Genomic DNA, 21,285 nt, shown 5'->3' on the forward strand with positions numbered 1-21,285 from the left:
ATTAATTTTTTGTGATTTGAAGAGATTGTCTTATTCTTTTACAGTGAAATGGACCCTCATGTGAGGGATTGTGTAAGAAGTTACACAGAAGATTGGGCAATTGTGAACAGAAAGTAAGTTACAATGTGATATTTATCATTTTGATTTAAGGTCCTGATCTTTCAAGGTGGATTCTGGTATGAGCAAACAGAATGATAACTGCAGACCTACATTTTCAGAAGTGACTAGGATTTTGGGTGCCTCTCCATATTTGGCTTCCTAAACCAAGTGAAGTGGATGCTCAACACATTCTGAAAATCAGGCCCTTCCAAGGTATCTGATGTTCCATGCCCAGAATCTGAAGCACCAGAAATCCTTTTTGTCATCAGTGATAACTTCCTTTAGGTATTGGACGGTAGGAAAAAATTAGGGAATATAAACATGCAGGTCAAATCTCTCTCTCACTCTCTCGGCATCAGTTTCTTACAAAAAGAAAATAGGTTTGGGAAGGTACACTTTTGGTGGGTGAGCATTTCTGTAGTAAAGGTGTCTAAAGTAATAATCATGTGTTCTCAAAGAGGTTCTGCAGTTGTACATTACTTTAAAAATGCTTAGTAATATTTAAACTCTACCAACATTTACATAATGCTTTGACTTAACTGTTTAGAGCCTGAACATAAATTGATTAATTTATGCAAATCAGTAGGAAAATGTCTGGCTAGCTTTTCTTTTAAAAGTGTGTCTTGAATGACTAAAGTTCTGGCAACTATAAAAGAATCACGGCCAAGGAGCAAGTGATCCGTGTGATGCTACATCACCTAAAAATGACACTACGATAGCTGCTGCCATGTCCTTGTGGCAGCTGCTACAGTTCACTGGATTTAATATTGTCCCAAGCACCACTGTAGGGAATGCTGAAGACTTGCTTTTCAGAGATAGCATAGCCTAAGAAAAACAAGGTCTGTAATTTTTAAAAAAAAAAAAGGGAGGGGGGCGGCTTTATTTACTCACCTGTGTTTGTAAGCAAATAGTCTAGTTTCCGCCATATACTGGGGCAGCATAACCCACATAGCCAGCAGACATGCATCACTAAATTTAACAAAGGTTTGCACCGTTTCCAAATGTGCATGTCTAAATGTTGCCCTCCCCTATGTGGGTGCACCAGAGAGGGAAAGAGTGCAAGGAGTACTACCCCACTCATACAGGAAGCAAACAAGTCTGACTCCCAACACTGGGTATTCAGAATAGACATAGCCACTGGAGGTTAACAGCACAAAATTAGGTGTGTCTGATTGGGTGAGGACAAGGCCTGGCTCTCACTCCCACGTTGTGGACCCAGGTGGCTGCCCTGAGGAAAGCGTTCCCTGTACAGATTAGCATGCTGAGTGCCCAAGAGACATTGTGTCTTTCAAAGGCATAATGTCTCCAACCTCTGCCATGGAAGTGGTGAGCCTCCTCCCACTCCTTGGCACAACTCGGTCTTGCTAGAGGCATCGCTAAGCCCTTTGAGACCAGAAGGAGCACAGACAAAATTAGCCTCCCAGATTGTGGTCCAGCTGATGCATACTAGCCACCAACTGCTAGAGGTAACATTCCCCCTCCACCTCCACCTCCACCCTCTGCAGAGGGTATGCTCTATCACCACAGCAAAGTGGTGGTGGGGGCTCGGAAGGCCTGATCCTACAAGTGTGGAGCAGCTCCTGGAAGTGCTGAGTGCACCCAGTTCCCCTTACCTACAGTTGAGGGTGCTCTGCACCTCCAGGAACTGATAGGAATCTTGCAGATTGAACCCTCCGTGCAGTTCCAACAGTGCAGATGAAACACTGGTGGGAGACAGCGGGTGTCTTGCCTGAATAAGGGCTGCAGGGTTGTGTGTGAAGCGGGAGAAGAGTCTGACTGCCTAGTTGGGAGGGACCGAGTTTAAATCTCAAAGTTTGGTCGCTTGCTCTATGGGTTGTCAGGATTGTGACTGCTGCAGGAGTAGCTTGCTGTACATGAAAAGGGGCAGTAACAGACTTGCTCATAAGCAGTCCCTTCAGGTCAGTGGTTAGAGTGGCATTGACTAGCTTTGGTTGGAGCTAAATCCAGCCCTTCTTATCTAGATTAGAAGGATGCTATAAAAAGGGGCTTCTGACATGTCTCCCTTCTGATCCTGCAGAACCTAATGGGGGAGAAATCCCTTATTCCAATATCTTTGTTTGCAGTTCTCTGTGCCCAGAGCATTTAGTGGGCCCTTGGCTCTCTTGAGTGAGTGCTCTAATTGTAAACACATTTTCTCTAATTATCTGAAAAAATAATAGGGTTTCCTAATGCTGACCTTTGCAGTAATTTGCTACCCTACACTGGAGGCAGCAATCCTAGAAAGCATTGAATGAAGCTAAGATTAAAACAAATTTTACTTTTATCAGCTAAGCCGTGATTGAAATGTAATACTTTTGAGTCTTTGCTTTGCACATTCAGATAATCTGGGTAAAACATTGTGTAGCTAACTGATAAATTGTAATAGTACCAGGGCCTGTATTATTCAAATTTCATTGGAATTTGAGGTCCCTCAGCATATTACTCAGCACTTCATAGGATCAGACCTGAAGTTGGCCCAAAGGCTGTTCATCCCCATGCTTTTAGCCAGTTTAACCCACTCTGCCTTTAGGTCCAGCTTTAAAATCACCATATTTTCCACCCAGGTTACTTGGGCTTACATAGGATTTCCTTTCAAAGCTAGTCAGTATTGTTTTGTATCTTAAAGCAGTCATATTGCTGTGGAGTGACATGAATCATTCCCAGTCCAGTGCAGAGCAAGAAGTGACCGGGAGAACGGGAAATAAACCTGAGTCTTCCACACAGCAGCACACATCATTACAAGCTTACTGTTAAGCATGACAACAAATATTTCTGGGAGTGATTTATAATTTAAAATGGTGCTGAGATAATCCTGTATATGCTCAAGTATGCTTGTTTGGAGATGGGGGTGAGAAGGATAAAAATTACTTGAAATATTCTGTTTTGAATAGATATCACAAACTGGGAACCGGATTTAATCCCAACACATTAGACAAACAGAAAGAGAGGCAAAAAGGGCTCCCCAAACAGATCTTTGAGTCGGATGAAGCTCCAGATGGCAACAGTTACCAAGATGAACAAGTAATGTGCCTTAAAACCCTGCCATGTAAAAGCTACACAATAGCCATGTTTTAAAAATATGACTCCTTCCCTATTGCATTATTAATTACATTTAATTTGTTAAATCTCAGGATGACCTTAAAAGACGTTCAATGTCAATAGATGATACTCCACGGGGCAGCTGGGCATGCAGTATTTTTGATCTGAAGAACTCCCTTCCTGATGCTCTCCTTCCAAACCTACTTGACCGAACCCCAAATGAGGAAATCGACCATCAAAATGATGATCAGAGGAAGTCAAACAGACACAAGGAGCTTTTTGCATTGCATCCAGCACCAGATGAGGTATTTTGAGTGAATGTGGAGTAAACTAGTCTAGAAAGAAAACATAAGGAGTAAGGGGAATGTGGGACAAAGTCAAATTACAATGGATTTAAAGTACTAAGGAAATAAGATCATCTCAGTTTAATTTCCATAAAACTGTATTCCAATTTGCCTGTAGTAGCATATGTTTTGAGCATGTGGACTAGCCAAGGATATTACTTTCCAAAGACCTTTTTTCTTTGTAGATCTCCAGTCCCCTATTATGTAGATACCCTAAATTAAATCCCGTAGCTCTTATTTATAGTCACAGTGAATGCAACATGCAGTTAAATCTTGAGGATTAAATTGTTACTTATGTTTTAGAAGAAAAAAAATCTGAACCTAGATTAGCGTTTTAATGATACTATTGGAGTGTAGCAATGACCCATGTGTAAATGACTGCTTCTGTGACAAATTCCAGGAGGAGCCTATTGAACGGCTTTGTGTCCCAGAAGTACCCAAAGAACATTTTGGTCAGAGACTTCTTGTGAAGTGTTTGTCTCTTAAGTGAGTATTATTTTAATATAGGGTCAAATTCAGCTGTTATACCAATGTTTAATGGGAGTAACTCTGTTGATTACCCCTTACTTAAAGGGACACAGTTAAGATGGTTCTTAGGCTTAAAAAGGCATGTATTATATTGTCATTAGTTGTGCAATATTATGGAACTCATATCAGCCAATTTTATGTGTCAAACCTTTGTGGTAAGTGTGTGAAATGGAAAACACTCATGTTTCCCTGGCTCACTGTACATCCGTTGTAGACAAATCTGTCGACGTGCCCTATCACCTATCATGAGTCCATACACGCTCAATTTGTTACATTGGGCCTTGGAGTAAGTCAGGCATTTTGTTTTTTGCCCTGTAGCAAAGTTTTTTGTTGTTGTTGTTTTTTTTTAAATCACAATGAAAACATTGCTGCAGATTTTTAAGATAAGGCTTTACAGTGTGAGACAACTGGCAGGGTTATGTGAAGGTTCAGGCTCAACAACCTTGACTGTATCCTTTTAAAAGCTAAGTCTTTGTACACTTAGCAAGCTTTAACTGGAGGAACGGAAACCTGTTAAACAAGTTTAATGAAGTGAAGCTCCTGAATATAGGGTTACCTGCTGCTGGATCATTGCCTATAACTCTTCTCTATTAACACAAGGTAAAATTTTACTGTTATTCCCTTAGAGAAATAAAGTACAAAACTGATTTTCCACACTGCTGTATTCATCTTCTGTGTCCTCAGTTAGATCAAGCCTTCTTGTTAGAGAGCTCAAGTTAGACTACATTGCCCCTCATAACTGAGACATATGTGGGACTTACCCCCTGCAGGTAAAACACTTCAGGGCCTGATGTAGCCTTAGAGATGAGCTGATATTTCAGCCTTTTATTTTACTGAGTGATGTCATGAGCTAGAACAAGATAATATGCAGTAGCAATGGAGCTATCTCTCCAAAAATAGCTGTATTTAATGGAAGTGAGTTAAATTTTAGAAATTAATGAGTTCTGCTATTTGAGGTTATCCTTTGTGTGTTAGTAAATTTATAGCAAATCTATCAAAACCATATTTGCCCCTAATACAAAGATTATTTGTACTTTGTGCTACTGTTTGTTATTTTTATGGCACCCAAAACTGTGCTAGATGCTTCGTGGTAGAGAGAGAGATGCGTGGGCCTTGCCCCAATGAGCTTACTGTTTAAAGCTACAGGTGAGTTAATGAATGGTGGCAAACAAACAGCGGGGGGGGGGATGAGGAAGGACAAGGGTAACAGCAATTAAAAAAACAAACCTCAAGCAGGACTGTAACCTGGGACCATTGTCAGGCTGAGCCAGACAGACCTTATTGCAAATGTAGGGAAAATTACCTTTCCTATGTTCTGCTCCAAGACATTCCACTCCTCATTGTTAGGAGCAGTGCAGAACTATCAAGTTCAGATGCTCATGTTATGTATGATTCTTACAGAGAAATGATGCTGCATGCGGAGGTTTAGGGGCTCCTTCCTGCAAGGTGCTGTGTGCCTCCCATGAGCTGCTGAACGTGCTCCATCCCTATTTGCCTCATTCTGTTGATATAGCCCTCAGTACTGTGGTATTTGAATGCCTCCGAATCTTTTAACATATTTAGCATCACACCCCATTTTACAGAGAAGGAACTGAGGCACAGAGAGGCTAACTGACTTGCCCAACTTGTCACAGGAAGTCTGTGACAGAGCAGGGAATTGAACCCAGTTTTTCTCAATCCCAGGTTAGTGCCCTAACCACTTGGCCATCATTCCTTTCACAAGGAGCTGAGGTGACTTAGGTCTCCCGAGAGATGCTCAGAACTTTGTAGGACTAGCCCGTAAGAGCACCATGCTGCTCTCTGATACAGGAATCCAGATTGCTGCTTATCTATTAAAATATACCTTTGCTCTTGGGACCTTTCATTGATTTCAAAAGCATATACCACAGCGAACCAGACAGGTTCCAAAAGGGCACAGAGGATCTAACTAGAGAAGTGAACAATTACCCAACAGTAACTAACTTGAACAATCATTTGCTGTGTTCCCTTGCCAGTTATTTTTCACATATTTGTGTTGTGAATACTCAACGGCCTTGACTACATGGCCATGCAGCAAAGTCATAACTTTGAATAGTGGCATCAAACCTGTCATTGGAATGAATGTAATTTCATCAATAGAGTATCATGATACTTCTGATGAAAGATGGACACTTAATTATTATTCACCATGATTATTTGTACTTTGTTAGAATCTTTAATCCAGGGATTTCTAAGATGCCATCAAATATAACAATATAATACCATCTGTAATAATAGATGGTAGATATTGCATACTATATATTTACAAATATAAACTACCATAAGGTAGGTGCTATTTTACCATTTTACAGATGGGAGGTTATCGGCCCAGAGAAATTAAGTGACTTGTCCAAGACCACATGTTGAGTCAGAGCTAGTTCTGGGAATAAAAGAGATCTAGGTGCCAAATTCTCATGAAAGAAAAAAATTCAGATGCCAAGAGTTTTAAAAAAAAATGATGCAAATCCTTAGAAAAATTGTTTTTGGTTTTCTAACCAGCCATAGAGCTGGTCAGGAAATTTAGGCAAAAATGTTTCCATTGAAAATTGGAATCTTTTCAGATGAAATTGGTTGTGGGTAAGAAATTCTACCAATTCTAAGTTAGACGTTCTGAATCCCAGTCTCCTGCTCCAATCACTAGACACACAGCAACTCCTCCATATATCTTTTGATAATTCAGAAGCATGGCAAGAAAAGCTATACAAAGAATAAGAACTAGATTAATTTCTGTTCACAGAAGCTAAGGTTCCTCCATTTCCAATGGTCCAGCTATATCAGTTAATCATTTGCTTTTCTTCAAGGAAACCACTAGAGTGCTTTCCTTGGCTTCCAATAGCACCAGCAGATGATAACCAAATAAATAGCTTGAGTTTAGGATTCTGATCCTACACCACTGCAAATCAGTGAGATCAGGATCAGCCCCTGGAATTCTTCCCTGATCAGTTGCTCCTAGGAAAGAAGAAATAGTCTAGTTTTCATTGCCTGCTGACAGCAGTTTCAGATTCCACTTGTGTATCTTTCCCTGAGATGCGAACTGAGGAAGAGAGAGAAGCCGGACAAAAAAGGATACTATTAAGTTTCATATATCCGGTAGTCAGACTGAGCTAATGCTGGTGGCTATCTAGTAACACTTTTTTGGTAGCCCCATGAGTGTCTGCAGAATTTGTTTTCATTTGAAAGAATTCTGTAATAAGATTCTGGTCCTTTTTGGGTATGTCTCCACAGCAAAGAAAAACCCACGGCTCGGGGTGTGATGCTGTTTAATTGCTGTGTCGATTTTCCAGGCCCTGGCTGGAGCCTGGGCTCTAGGACCCTGTGAGGTTTTTGTTTTTGAGTCAAACTCAAGTCAGATCAATTTATTTATTTGTCTCTTCCCTTAAAGATTTGAAATTGAAATTGAACCCATTTTTGCAAGTTTGGCTTTGTATGATGTTAAAGAAAAGAAAAAGGTATGTAGTTATTATTTTTTACTTACATGGTGACATGTTTGTGTATGGGGCATTAAAGATATGTGTCCAAAGCACTTATGGTTGAAGGCCCTGATCCTGCAAATACTTCCTATCATGAAGCCAATGGGACTACTTATGGTAGGAGGTACAACATCCAGTAGTAAAGTATAGGTTTCAGTTGCACTGCTCATATATTTAAACAAGTACATTTTGCAGGCTCAGGCACCCAGTTTATGGTATTACAGAAATTTCAAAAAGCTGCATTCTCTCTGTCTTTAATGACACATCAGTTAAAACATACATGATTTTCTAAAAATATGTAAGCAACTTAAATCTGCATATCTGTAAAGGGACACTGTCAGCTAGTTTCAGGTTCAAAATGTATGAATGGAAAATTTAAACTAAAAAATGATTTTTTAAAAATAAAGATTTTTCTTTGAGTGATTCAAACATTGCCCTGGCATGTTGTCAATCCAAATAACATTTTGCTAGTGCATGAGAATAGGAAACTGACTAGAAACAAAACTGACCAGTCTGTTTTTGTAGTTCAAGTTGAGTGAAATGCAAAGTGAACGGAGTGTAAATAGTGAGAAGTAAGCTAGATTTTGAAAATTCTTTTGGTTTTTATAATCCAAGATATTGTTAGTAACCAAGGTAAAGATATTTTTAAAAATAAAGTATATGTCTTATTTTGACACTGTCCCTTCAATGCTTGAATATCTCAAATAGTCTTTTTTAAATGTGAGTAGGTAGACTTTGTAAACTTTGCTTAATTTTTCAGTCACATTTCTCAGGCCAGTTTTGACCATCTTATCGTTTCAGTCATTTTCTTTCATGTAGTATGTTTGTGAAGTGGCTTTAGTGACCTCTACTGTTGATAATGGCATGTTACTCCTTTTGGCATTGGAATCTTACTACAGACACTGGTATTTGATGTCTCTGTGGAATGTTTCAGTGTACTAAGGTTACTCAGCCCCATGCCATGCAATTTTTGTGTTTCAGCCTAGACTGGGGACACTACTCTTTTATAGATACTTCCACTGCATGCATCCAATGAAGTGAGCTGTAGCTCACGAAAGCTTATGCTCAAATAACTTTGTTAGTCTCTAGGGTGCCACAAGTACTCCTCGTTCTTTTTGCGGTTACAGACTAACACGGCTGCTACTCTGAAACCTTTCCTTCTCTGACACTTTGAAACTGTTGTAATAGTTAATCAAGGGATCATGTTTGAGAGAGGTACAGTAGGTTTTATAAATAACTTACATTGCTCTTTTCTTTTTGCATTCCTCTTCCCCTTATCATCTGCCTTTATGAGACTGTTTGTTTTGGACTTCAGACAATATGGGTTGGTAATGTTGTTTGCTAAATAAGTGGTATCAACAGAGGGCATTGTGCAGTCTTTTTCAGGAATGTTTTCAAATTGCCGGGGGTGTTCGTGAAGAGTTCACTATTAAGTGTAACAAACATCTAGAGCTAGCTAACATTTCCCTTAGATTTCAGAGAACTTCTACTTTGATTTAAACTCTGAACAAATGAAAGGAATGCTGCGTCCTCATGTCCCACCTGCTGCCATTACCACTCTGGCCAGATCAGCCATCTTTTCTATTACTTATCCCTCTCAGGATGTTTTTCTGGTAATAAAGGTAAGAAGGGTGTGTGTGGGGTGGGTGTGTGTGTGTGAGAGAGAGAGAAATGTCATTGTTCCTTGTTTATTTTAAATAAAAAACTAGGACCTGTAGACCACACAGGCCTGTGACTCAAATGTATTCAGGCAAATTTTGTCCCTAGGAGATGGTCGTGGGGTGTTCCCATAGGAGCGTCTGAGAATTTGATTCGTATCAATAGCTCTTTTTATGTTAAACATTTTTTATATCAGATACTCTCCAATGGAGAAGTAGGCTGGTTTTAATATTGAAAACCCTAGAAAACAGCTTAGTGCATAGCTTCTTTTTCGGGATTGCTATTTTCTGTGAAAGGAAACAGTTTGGTGGAGCGTTAAAATGATAGAGAAGCCACTGGGTAAAATTTAAAAAAAGAAGCACATGAGCCTAAGTACCATATTCAAAAGTGACCTAGGGCCAGATTTTCAAAGATATTTAGGCACCTAAAGATGTAGATAGGCACCTAGGAGCGTTTTCAAAACCATCTTATCAGGAGACTCCTACTGAAGTTCTACTGAGCCCCAGATAGCTAGATACTTAGGCATTGCTGCGCTGCAATGCCTAACTGATTTTGGAGCCTAAATCTCATTTTGAAAAGTGATTTAGACACTTGGGAGCCTAAATCCCATTGAAGTTAATTAAATATAATTTTTTAATTGTGACCTAAGTATGTGGTGTGCCAATAATGTTGCATTTCATCCCACGATTCTATTGCCATTTATTGCCTAGTTACTGTATCATTTTAACAGTTTCTCCTTTCACACACATGCATCTAGTTATCAAAAGCTCAGCTGTTGTATCTGTCTGTTGTATATGAAATAACTGTCTTTTTTATTATTATTATTAATAATTATTCCCCTATTACTGATTGGAAGGCAAATATTGACTTCTATAGAAATTACTAAGAGGGTCATCTTACATTTGCTGCATGTCCTCTCTTTTCAGCATACATCTTATTTTTTAAATAAATGTTGCATCCTATTTAACGGTTGGAAGGGGGAGAGTTTCCTTAAATAGACTTCAAAGTTATCATGCACAGAGGCTTCAGTGTTCTAAAAAGTATTCTGATTTGGTATTGAGTGTATATTTGAGGTGCTAATACATTTCATTCATAGTTACTTATACAGTGAAACCGCTTATATGTCAATGAATACATCCTAGTATGCTGTCTATAGCAGACTTTACAAAAGCTGACTTTACATAAGCTGCAAAAAACTAAAAAGGCTTGATCTTCAAACCTGGTCAGTAATTGAAAGAACCATATATGTCATGTAAGATATCTAAGTACCAGATCTGTGAGCATGATCAGGTAGATAAATATCGAAATTATATACATTGCATCTACTTTTTATTGGCACCTGCAAAATTGTGGGCCCCTGGAGGGAGGCTGGGATAAGGCCTGGTGGAAAATTAGACCCATAAAATGTAGTGTTGGTAACTTCAGGAATAAGGTGCGTGAAGATGAAAAACATTATTCCTCCTCTCATTTGGTTAGAAGAACGCCCCAATGGGAGGGACATTCATTCCCCAGCTGGCTGAAATTGGCAATTGGATCAGTTCTCTACCTCAGTCCCAGAATGAATTCTTTCCCATTGGAGAAAAGGGAATGTGACACGCCCTTTGTATTTACAGCCATTGGTTACATCACCCTATAGCAAGCCATGTGTTGAAAATTGATTCTGAATGTATGCACAGATAGATTAAGCTTTTGGAAGTAAGTTAATATGGTGGCTCAGTCAAAATTGTCCCAAGAAAGATCAAGGAGTTTGGTAATTTAGGTCATATTCTGATCTCAGATTTGCCACATGTGTCATTGCATATCTTGTAAAATCAGGGTCTGTGTTTGCACAGTAGCTGATTTTTACAAGCTGAGAGGCAGAGATATACACCATATAACTGAAATCAGGATCTAGCCAGAGGAGTTTGTGTTTGCACATTAGGACTTGTAAACCCAGTGAGGTAAGCACAGCTGGTAGCCATTTATTTAACAGTGACATTTTGATTTTTATCATGTGATAATAGTAAATAAGATAGAAAAATAGCTTGCCTTGTCAGTTGAATTTTCACATAGGTGTTAGCTTTGTTATGTATTATGAAATCACTAGCTATGCATTTGAACATTTCTAACTAATCATCCTAGCTAATCTGGGCATGCAAAGGATGATGGTAAATATTCTTCTTTATTATTTGTACTATGGTATTACCTAGGAGTCCTGGTCATGGGCCAGGCCTCGTTGTGCTAGGCACTGTACAAACAGAGAACAAAAAGATGCCCCCAAAGAGCTGACAGTCTAAGTAATGGCAACTATGCAATGGTTAGCTTGTGAAGGCAGGGGTGCTTTTTAAACCAATTCATATGTCCCCAGCCCTCTTCACTGCTCATTCGTGTGAGCCACCTGTTTTGTCTCATCTCCTAGATTTCAGGCTCTTTGGGCAGGGACAGTAATTTTCTATACCTTTGTACTGGGCCTTGCATAATGGGACACCAGTCTTGTCGAGAACTTTAGGTGCTACTGCGAATAGATAAAATAACATGGAGAAGAACCAAATTCAGAAGAATCATGAAGTAATAATCTGACACATAACTCTTTAAAAGCCCTTGGCAATTGGCTAAACGTTCAAAAGGCTGTAATTTGCACCTTCATTTTTGCACTTCCAGTTTTCACCCACAATTCAGTTGTGTTACTCACACTTCCGACTATCTGGTCAAGGAGAATGTTCTTTGATTTACATCTATGGTTAAATTTGCTGGTGCAAAAGGGAAACGAGCTTCAGCTCTTTTGAATGTCTATTCTTCAGAACATGTCTAAACTACATAGAGTGTTCTATTAATTTGCCATTCTCTGATAAATACATGTCCCTGTCCTCACAAACACCCGTTGTTTCTTCACAGCTGGAAAAAGTATTACAGCAGGGGGATATTGGCGAATGCGCAGAGCCCTATATGATTTTTAAAGAAGCTGATGCGGCAAAGGTAAGGATTTTTAGAAGTTTAGAGGAAATGTTGGCATTGATACTTCCAAAGATATTGAAGTTTAATCATTCATATTTTAATTAAATGTATTGACCTTATTTCCCTTTACTGTGGTTTGTCCCGGTTCCTGCTATTCCTGTTATTAAAACGATACCTTTAACTAGGATTCTTGTCAACTTCTAAAAGGGAATTATAAAATAATCCCAGTATCACAGCTCCTGGGGAGTTCCACTGCTAGCATTTGAATTGTGGTGCTTTTACAACCACGTTTTAAAATGTTTTCCTCTCTTCTGATGTTGTGTGGAAGATCCACCCACACATCGGGGGGGGGGAACTGACTATCATGAAACAAACTGTAATCCCAGTGCTCCTGTTGCATGTACAAAATAGCCAACTGAACAAAGAGAGACAGTGTATATTTTTGTCTCTAATATTTTTTTTAGTTATGTGTAATGAAGCATAGCAAAAGGCTTGGCCTCTTGGCCCACACTTAGAGTTGAATTCCTACCTCTCCGTCCCTGCTTCCCTTCCAAACAACTAGATACTTTACTGTGGAAATCCTACCTACGGTGCAGAAGGCTTGGAACTGCAGTTTTCATAGCTTAGAAGAATACCATAATTTTTACTGAACTCTGAGCTGTTAAAGTGGTGGTTGTGCAAGCCTGGATATGGTAAATCACTGTGGATCAGAGGCTAGAAGGGAGTGCATTCTTTTGCTGGCTTTCTGGAACAGACAGGAATACTAGTAGCATCTAAGAGACAACTTGTGCTGTGGCATTTCTTTGATGTTGTCCTTTGTAGGTTACTCCAAGATCAGCAATGGCTATAGAATGGGAAATCTCCATTTTATCTTTAGAAGAGCTACAGTTTAGAGCTGTAAAACTTTACCCAAGCTCAGTCAGTTTTTGTACAATTTAATTTTAAAAACCGATTTCACAGCCATCTTAAGAAAGACCCCCCCTCCCCGCCCCCGATCTAATGGAATATAGAATGAGGTGGTGCGTGGCATCTTCTCTTGCTTATCATTTAATTTACTTCTGATTTCCTGAATGAGTGTTGCAGATGAAGTGAAAAGCAAAAGGAAATGGTGAAGCCTGGATGCACCATAGAATGGATGTTCTGCCTGCATGTGACCCTCAAATCTGTCACCATACATTTTCTAAGAGCTAAGACTGCAAACCTCTGGTTGCTATTTAAATTCCTTCATAGTTCCAGCTGGCAAAGTTTATATTCACTTTCTCTTCTGAACTCTTATGCAATGATGCTCCCTAAGCATTCAGATACCATGGTGATGGGTGGCAGTATAAACCCTAAGCTAGACGGGCCTCCATTCCTGTGATGAGTGAGGTGACCCTGCACGTATATTGTATTTTGGAATCAGACAGGTGGTTTGTGAATTTTGGGCAAGTGGTGTTTTGTAAGGCCTCGTTGCAGCAAGGTGCCTAAGCACATGTCTAATTTGAAGCATGTGAGGATTTCCATGGAATTCGAAGGACTACTCGTGGTTAAAGTCATGCCTTGATAAATCAGGATCTGCATGTTAAAGGCACAGGACTGAGAGACAGGAAGCCTGAGTTCTATTTCGGGCTCTACCACAGACTATATATGACCATGGGCAAGTCCCTTTAATTGCTTTCTGCCTCAGCTTCCCCATATGTAAAATGGGGACAAAGACTGATCTCCTATGTAAAACACTTTGGAATCTACTGAGGAAAAGTGCTATGTAAAAGGTAGCTGGTGGTATTATTATTTTAGGGTTTTATGCTGCTCCCGTCACCATAGTATCACCTCATAAAATCAATAGCAATAATGAAATCCCTAGTGGACTTCCTGGAGTATAATTTAGCTGCCTTGTGAGGGCAGAGGGCCAAGTGATTTGAACTGGCAATTTCTGGAAGCTTAGGAACATTAAATCAGCTGCTCTTTTAGATCATCACTGCTCTACAGGATGGGAGTGTTCTGAGGCTCAATTCCTTATTGTTTGTAAAGCACTTGGGAATACTCAGGTAGATGGTGCTATGGAAATGCAAAGTATTATTATTATTATAGTTATTTATTTATTATACTAGGGATCAGTGTAAAAGTCATTATTATTACTTTGCATGGACAAAGCACCTGGAAACGTTTTTGATAAGCGGAGGCTGGCTTCCCTTCCCTTTCCTTTTTTTTTTTTTTTTTTTTTTAATCTGTTGGAATTAATGTTTTGTTTGCAGAATAAGGAGAAATTGGAAAAGTTGAAAAGCCAAGCAGAGCAGTTTTGCCAAAGACTCGGCAAATATCGAATGCCTTTTGCCTGGACAGCCATTCATTTAATGAACATAGTCAGCAGTGCTGGAAGTTTGGAGAGAGATTCCACAGAGGTTGAAATTGGCACAGGAGGTTAAGTATATCCTGCGTTTTCATAAGGGAATATGTGCCTGAGCTAAATCAGCTTAGATCAGGCCCTATGGCCACTGCTCTTTCCTTTTACCAGCTTGTTCTCTCTCTTTCCACTCCCCCTCCCCCACGCACGCCTTTGTAACAGTCCTAGAAAAGGGTTGAAATAAAAAGGACAAGGCTGTGGTAACAAATAGGTTTATCTTTCAAGAATTTTACAAGCAAACCATCTGTTATATGCTATTTATACCCAGGCTGCTAAGACTGAAGAGCATTGTAGGCTGATGAACATTTTCCAAAGGAGTGGATTAATCTTTTTGAACCACACAGCTCATCTGAAACTGCTCTTCAGCATCCCCAAAACTGCCAACTTCATCATCTTTCAGCACAAGAGAAATACATAAATCTCCACACAATAAAGACTTTTATAATAGCAATAAGGCACTGGGGTGAGGTTGCTATGAAAGGAGCAGAGGTATTCAGCTGTGCTTCATAGCTTCCTGATGCCTCAGGAGTGTGATTGTCTTAGCATAACCACCTCTTCTATCATGCTTATTGCATAATTTTTGAATGCAGCAGTTGTCTTCCTGTGTAGAAAATCTGCTTGAAACAAATGTAGTTCTCTTTGTTTTTCTTCCTTTTCTTTTAGAACGCAAAGGATCTTGGTCAGAGAGACGGAATTCCAGTATTGTTGGAAGGCGTTCATTAGAAAGGACAACCAGTGGAGATGAAACTTGCAACCTTACTAGCTTTAGACCAGCTACTCTTACGGTGACAAACTTCTTTAAACAGGTACTGTAAGAGCCATGGTCATTGCGGTGTTTCCCATGACACAGCATGATTTGGTTCGCCCTCCTGGTGAGGTCAGAGTAGAGCTGAGTGGATAATTCATAATCCATTGACTGAATTTAGCCTTGCTTTCCCATTCACGGATTATGTTTGAGCAGCATCTGATTTCATTTATATTACTGGAAGTTTATTCTACAGACACATTTTTGCAAATAGTTTGTCATGATCTGTGGATTCTTTCTGAGAAGTTCATTGTGAAAAATTGATTTATGAAATTTGAGCTTTGTCAGTTTGTTCTGAGTGGACCTTTAGGTCACATGGCATTGTCACTGTTCCCTGACTGTATCAGTGTAACTAATAGAAACAGGTTTCCTCGGGGAATATTAGTTCATTCTTCTCCAGTGTTCTCTAATAAACATTTAAAATTCGCTGTTTTCATGAACATTCCTGCAGTATACCCGTTTGCTCGAATAATCACAGAAGAAATCACAAAGCAGCCAGTGAGAATCCATTATTTTTATTTGAGTGAATATGTGCCAAAGGATAGTTGATGTATTTGACCTACTCTTGGCCATGAACTGTAGCATAACCTTTACCATGGTGGTTGCATCTTTAGCTCACACATAATGGCCTCAGTTCTTAGATTGCCCTCAATCTCTGTTGAAACAACCCTATTCAATTCAATGGGCAATTTGCCACTGATTTCAATAGAAGCAAGACCATGCTCTGCAGTGGGAGATAAGAATGGCCAGCAGTTCTTGGAATTCTCTCAGCATTTGGAGCTCAGATCCCATGGTGGAACAGATCCTTTCTGATACTGTGGTGCTGATGTCAGCTCTCCTCAGCTGAGGCTGTGGATTTCCCTGAGGAACAGCAGCAAGGGAAAGATTTCAAAACATTTAGTATTTAAGGATAAGAGGATGGTAAGGGAGGCTGGACTATTTTTTAAATGGAAGCTATTTTGTTTTCAATTAAGTAATGTATGAGGTAATTATTATTATTTTTTATTTTTTGGCCACCAGGTGCAATAAAATGATGTTCAGGGTGGTATTACGGTGTTTTTTGCTGCTCTAGAAAATGTCGTTAATTTTTGAAGCATTACCGAGCGGCAAAAGGAAAGGTGAAATTGTAACTCTGCCACTCTAGCTTCTCCCAAGCCAAAGCTGAGGAAGTTTTGGCGAGTTACAAAGTGGCAAATGAAAAAAAGAAAAAGGACAAAGTGGAACTCCTCTCCCTGCTCTCTCTCAACCCGCCCCAAAACTGTAGACATCATTAATTCTATTGTGTTCATTGGCAAAAAGGGGAGAGAAAGGGCAGAGGGAAGAAAGGGGGGCAAGTCCTTTGAAATTTCGTAATTTGAAAATTCAATTTTCTGTTTTGATGAAAGTAGGAAATTTTTTGCGAGGGGGGGAATCTGAAAAAGGCTATTTTTATTTTTAAAAGTTTCCAATAAAAAATTTCACCCAGTTCTCATAAGGAAGGGCCCGTGATATTAACATAACCTATTAATGTTCTCACCATCTTGTTCCAAGAAAGTACGTTTTGGAGTCAGGTGCAGGAAGGCGAGAGGTGATTTTTTTTTTTCCTAATTGCATCCTTATGCAGGCACTGTATTAAGCATTTTTTTTCTCTTTAACAATAGGAAGGGGATCGCTTGAGTGATGAAGATTTGTACAAGTTCCTTGCAGATATGAGAAGACCATCTTCTGTTTTACGGAGATTGAGACCCATTACAGGTATTTAATTATCCTGATGGAAAGTGCTGGAAGGAAACCTTTATGGATTGTATATTATAAGATTGTTTGTCTGTCCCCTCACAACTCCCACCTGATTCCTATCCCCTTACTCATTCTCTGTTGCCCATCTGTGCCCCCCCAACCCTTTATTTCAGTGTTGCACAAATGCATTTGCCTCAGGACTGTGGCATCATAGAATCTATGTGTATCTTTTAGATGGGAAAATCCTACTGTTGTAAACCATATCATTGGCAGTTCAGGATAGTTCCTGATTGTATATTTATTACCCAGTCTAGTATTTCAAGTGCCAAGTGATGGGTGTCTAGATGTTTCCCTTAGTAAATTATTTCACAGGCTAATAGATGTTACTTTCAGGATACTTTTTTTTCCTTTTCAGAAGCGAAAGGCAAGTATATTAACCTTCTCCATTCTAGAAAACAGCATTAATATGCACACTGAATTTGTGTTTTTCTTTCAATTATTGTAATAATTTTTTTTTCTATAGCTCAGCTGAAGATAGACATATCTCCAGCCCCAGAGAATCCTCATTACTGTCTAACTCCAGAATTGCTGCAAGTCAAACTTTACCCAGATAGCAGAGTTAGACCTACAAGAGAGATACTGGAGTTTCCTGCTAGGGATGTGTATATTCCAAATACTACTTACAGGTAAGATTTTTGAAATACATTTTAATCCCTATGAGATCAGCAGGTCCAGACCTTCCACGCTTATCCACGCTGGTTTGCTGCAAAACTTGCCACAGCATCAGATCCTCTGTGCCAAAGACATCATAAGGAGTCAGACTCTCTTATGGCAAAAAATAAACAGCTGTAGAACAGTTCTTTGCAGAACCTAGTAGACCTAGCTGCATAAAACGCAGCAATTTGTGGGGATATCTGAGTGAGCTTTCTTCATTTTTAGTCTATATGAGGTTTGCTTGAGTTTCGGTTACAAACAACCCAAAACCTCAAAGGAAATTTCAGTTGAAACCTCACACGTTTCATGTGGTTTTGTGTTAAAATCATAATTACTTCATCACAGTCCCAACATGAAACCATAAACCTGAGTGTTTCAGTTACATAATGAAACTCAAATCCAGCTGAGTTTTACAACTGTGTCAGTAAATCGGAGTCATGGTATCAGTGAACAAGGGGTTAATTTCAACACATCTTTTCCCTCTTTTTGCACATATGGTATGGGGAGGTGCTGTAAGAGTGACATCTTGGAAGGCCGAAGGGAGAGAATGCCTTTTGGGAAGATAGGGTCACATGCTCAGGGGCCATAGGATTGGGCTGGACCTAGAGATCAAAAATGTTTCTTGTAAAAAATTATTTGATGCAAAATGTCTTTGACTATATGAAAATTTTAGGAGAAAAATTTCCTATAATTTGAAAAGCTATTTTTAATTGGAAAAAAATGTTTAGAAGAAAAAATTTCCACCAGCTTTAGGTTCAACCCAGCCCTCTGATGTGTCGACAGAACTACATGGTGCATTGCAGGTTTATCATTCAAAATATTGCACCAGAACAAAACACAAAATGTTGTGTGTTCAGTTTTCAGTATTTTGGTTTCCCCAAAACTTTTCTCTCACTTTTTCTCCTCTCCTACCCCTTTTTTGGTGGTGGTTGGGGGAGGGAAAGAGGGGGGAGGAGGAGAAAGAACATTTATTTTTATTTTTCACAGGAAATAGAAGAAAATCCACCAAAAAAATTGGAAAAGATCAATTTAAATAATAATAATTCTTGCAGAAAATTATTACCATTTTTGGCCAACCATAGCTCCCCTCCAAGCTGGAGGACAGATTTGCTGTCTTTACTTTCGTACTATCTTAACTTATTTTGCTTTTTTCTTATAAACATTAACCCTTACTGACTGGAACTGTCCTTTTCTGCTGAGTCATTTCACCAGTTCACATATCTGCATTACATTTTAGTATAAATATTTCATAGATCTCTAATATCTGCTTAAATATAGTCACAGTAAATATTTTGTTGATCTGTTCATAGCACTTGGATACATATTCAAATATGAATCCTATGGATAGCCAAATGATTAAGCTCATTTAAAAATCAATTACCTGCATTGAAATTATACTGATATCCTACAGATCATGTGGAACAGCAGCACTTCACATTACAAGACTAAAATGTTCTTTTGTTCCCTGTAGTATGTATATAACAAACATTTTTATTACCAGCTACCCATTTAAACTGTTTCTGAAAGTATATTCTTTAGCTGCTTCATTTATTGTACTTATATGGTCCCATTACCATAGTATCTGAGCATCTCGCAATCTTTAATGGATTTATCCTCACTATACCCGTGTTGGGTAGGGACATGCTGTTTTTATGGGGAAGAGAGGCTGGGTTCTTCTGGGGAGAGACAGTCCTTCTCTGCCCTTCAAAATTACTTCATTCTTCTCCTAGCTGACCATCCTGATCTGCCCTGCCTCCCCTTTGTAATCTTTTCCATCCCTTTCCCCATGCTGGAATTCTGCAGTCATTGGGCAACTGTGGGCCGGGCATAACTAGCCTGGCTCTAGGACACAGCTGTTAGCTCAAAGCCTGGCCATTAGGAGTTGGTGATGGGCTGTGAGCATGATAGTCTCTGCTCACTCAGGAGTCTCACTTTCAAAGACTGGGGATGGGGGATGGAGCCGATGAGGTGGGGAAGGGCTCGTTTTGCAGCTGGGGAAAGGAGATGGAGGCAGTGAAAGTAGAGAGATGAAAACCCATCTCACATTCTTCATCATAGAACACTAAGGGTCAGGTGTTGGGGTTCTAAAACATGGGACTATACCTGTCAGTCAAGACCTTCTCTCCTGCTAGAGGATTTTTACTAAGGAGTTGAACTAGGGATTACCTAGGGAGGTGGTAGAATCTCCTTCCTTAGAAGTTTTTAAGGTCAGGCTTGACAAAGCCCTGGCTGGGATGATTTAATTGGGGATTGGTCCTGCTTTGAGTAGGGGGTTGGACTAGATGACCTCTTGAGGTCCCTTCCAACCCTGAATATTCTATGATTCTATGAACTCTTGAGCTCTTTTGCTAGAAGTAGCTAGTGCTGAAGTCCATTGAAGGTGTGTCTAAACTGCAGGTCTGATACATGTTTTAGCCCAATCCCATCCTACAATCCATACATAAAGCCCTTGACACTTGTATTTAAGTCCTCAGAATACATGCGTGCTAGCTTGACCAGGAGTATAGGTACCCATAACTATGTCTTACTGAAATTTGTATCTCAGCCCACTCACTTTGCAATGAGGATGAAGCTAAAGCATGTGTTGCTGAGGTCATGTTTGAATAGGCCGGCAGTGCTATCCCACAATTCCCATGGCCTGTATGTTCTAGCCTTTCTACAGACCCAACTTCCTGCTCCCCAGGGACAGGACATCGCTCATTGCTTTTTTCCGGATGTTTGGCAGTCTTCTGTGGATCTAGTGACTGGGGCTTAACAGGAAGTAATGACTTTTCTTGACTGGAAAGTGAATTGGTTTGTATCTATGAATTAGTCTATTACAGGGGTGGCCAACCTGAGCCTGAGGAGGAGCCAGAATTTACCGATGTACATTGCCAAAGAGCCACAGTCATACGTCCGCAGCCCCCCCAGCAGCTCCACCCCCCTGCTCCCAGCACTTCCTGCCCACTGGCTGCCCTGCCAATCAGCACCTCCTCCTCCCTCCCCAAACCTCCTGATCAGCTGTTTCATGGTGTTCAGGAGGCTCGGAGGGGGAGGAGCCAGAGCATGGCAGGCTCAGGGGAGGGGGCGGAGCCTGTGGCAGAGCCAGGGGTTGAGCAGTGAGCACTCCCCGGCACATTGGAAAGTTGGCGCCTGTAGCCCCAGCCTCGGAGTCGGTGCCTATACAAGGAGCGGCATATTCACTTCTGAAGAGCCGCAGGTGGCTCTGGAGCTGCAGGTTGGCCAGTCCTGGTCTACTAGCAATGAAAAAACCCAATTCCAGATCACTGAAGTTGGAGGGCTTCAAAGTACAGTCTAATTAGCTGCACAGTAGATCTATCACTCAGGCATTGTTACAAGGGGCAAGACAGGGGAGTGAGGATCCAGTCCTGGGGGTAGGATGGAACAGCTGGTGGGAAAAACTGGTGAGACAGCTCTGCTGTTTCTTGTCTTCCATGGATGCTGGCAGGAAGGGACTTGAGATTTGCACAGAGGATAAGCAGCCCCAAGACAGTTCTTATCCTCATCCCCAGACTACCTTTCCTCTAAGCTGGTGTGGGTCTCCTTGGCCTCTTGGAACTAGACAAACCTCTGTAT

The 21,285-nt window shown here is 40.2% G+C and overlaps 1 protein-coding gene across 17 annotated transcripts in view; it reads left to right on the top strand.

Moving 5' to 3' along the window:
- Positions 1–21,285, top strand: part of DOCK7 (dedicator of cytokinesis 7) — a 141,513-nt gene that overhangs the window by 32,223 nt on the left and 88,005 nt on the right. For all 17 annotated transcript variants that reach the window (XR_012160459.1, XM_073357479.1, XM_073357481.1 and 14 more), the window contains 11 exons: positions 45–113; positions 2,991–3,120; positions 3,231–3,443; positions 3,883–3,968; positions 7,411–7,477; positions 8,971–9,120; positions 12,032–12,112; positions 14,326–14,491; positions 15,138–15,280; positions 16,920–17,013; positions 17,519–17,681. Coding sequence is in view for 16 of the 17 variants with exons in the window: in XM_073357479.1 (XP_073213580.1) it covers positions 45–113; positions 2,991–3,120; positions 3,231–3,443; positions 3,883–3,968; positions 7,411–7,477; positions 8,971–9,120; positions 12,032–12,112; positions 14,326–14,491; positions 15,138–15,280; positions 16,920–17,013; positions 17,519–17,681 (1,362 nt within the window). In the remaining variant the exon portion in view is untranslated. The remainder of the gene's footprint in view (positions 1–44; positions 114–2,990; positions 3,121–3,230; positions 3,444–3,882; positions 3,969–7,410; positions 7,478–8,970; positions 9,121–12,031; positions 12,113–14,325; positions 14,492–15,137; positions 15,281–16,919; positions 17,014–17,518; positions 17,682–21,285) is intronic.

Source organism: Lepidochelys kempii, chromosome 8, assembly GCF_965140265.1.
Source record: "Lepidochelys kempii isolate rLepKem1 chromosome 8, rLepKem1.hap2, whole genome shotgun sequence".
Taxonomy (NCBI): Eukaryota; Metazoa; Chordata; order Testudines; family Cheloniidae; genus Lepidochelys; species Lepidochelys kempii.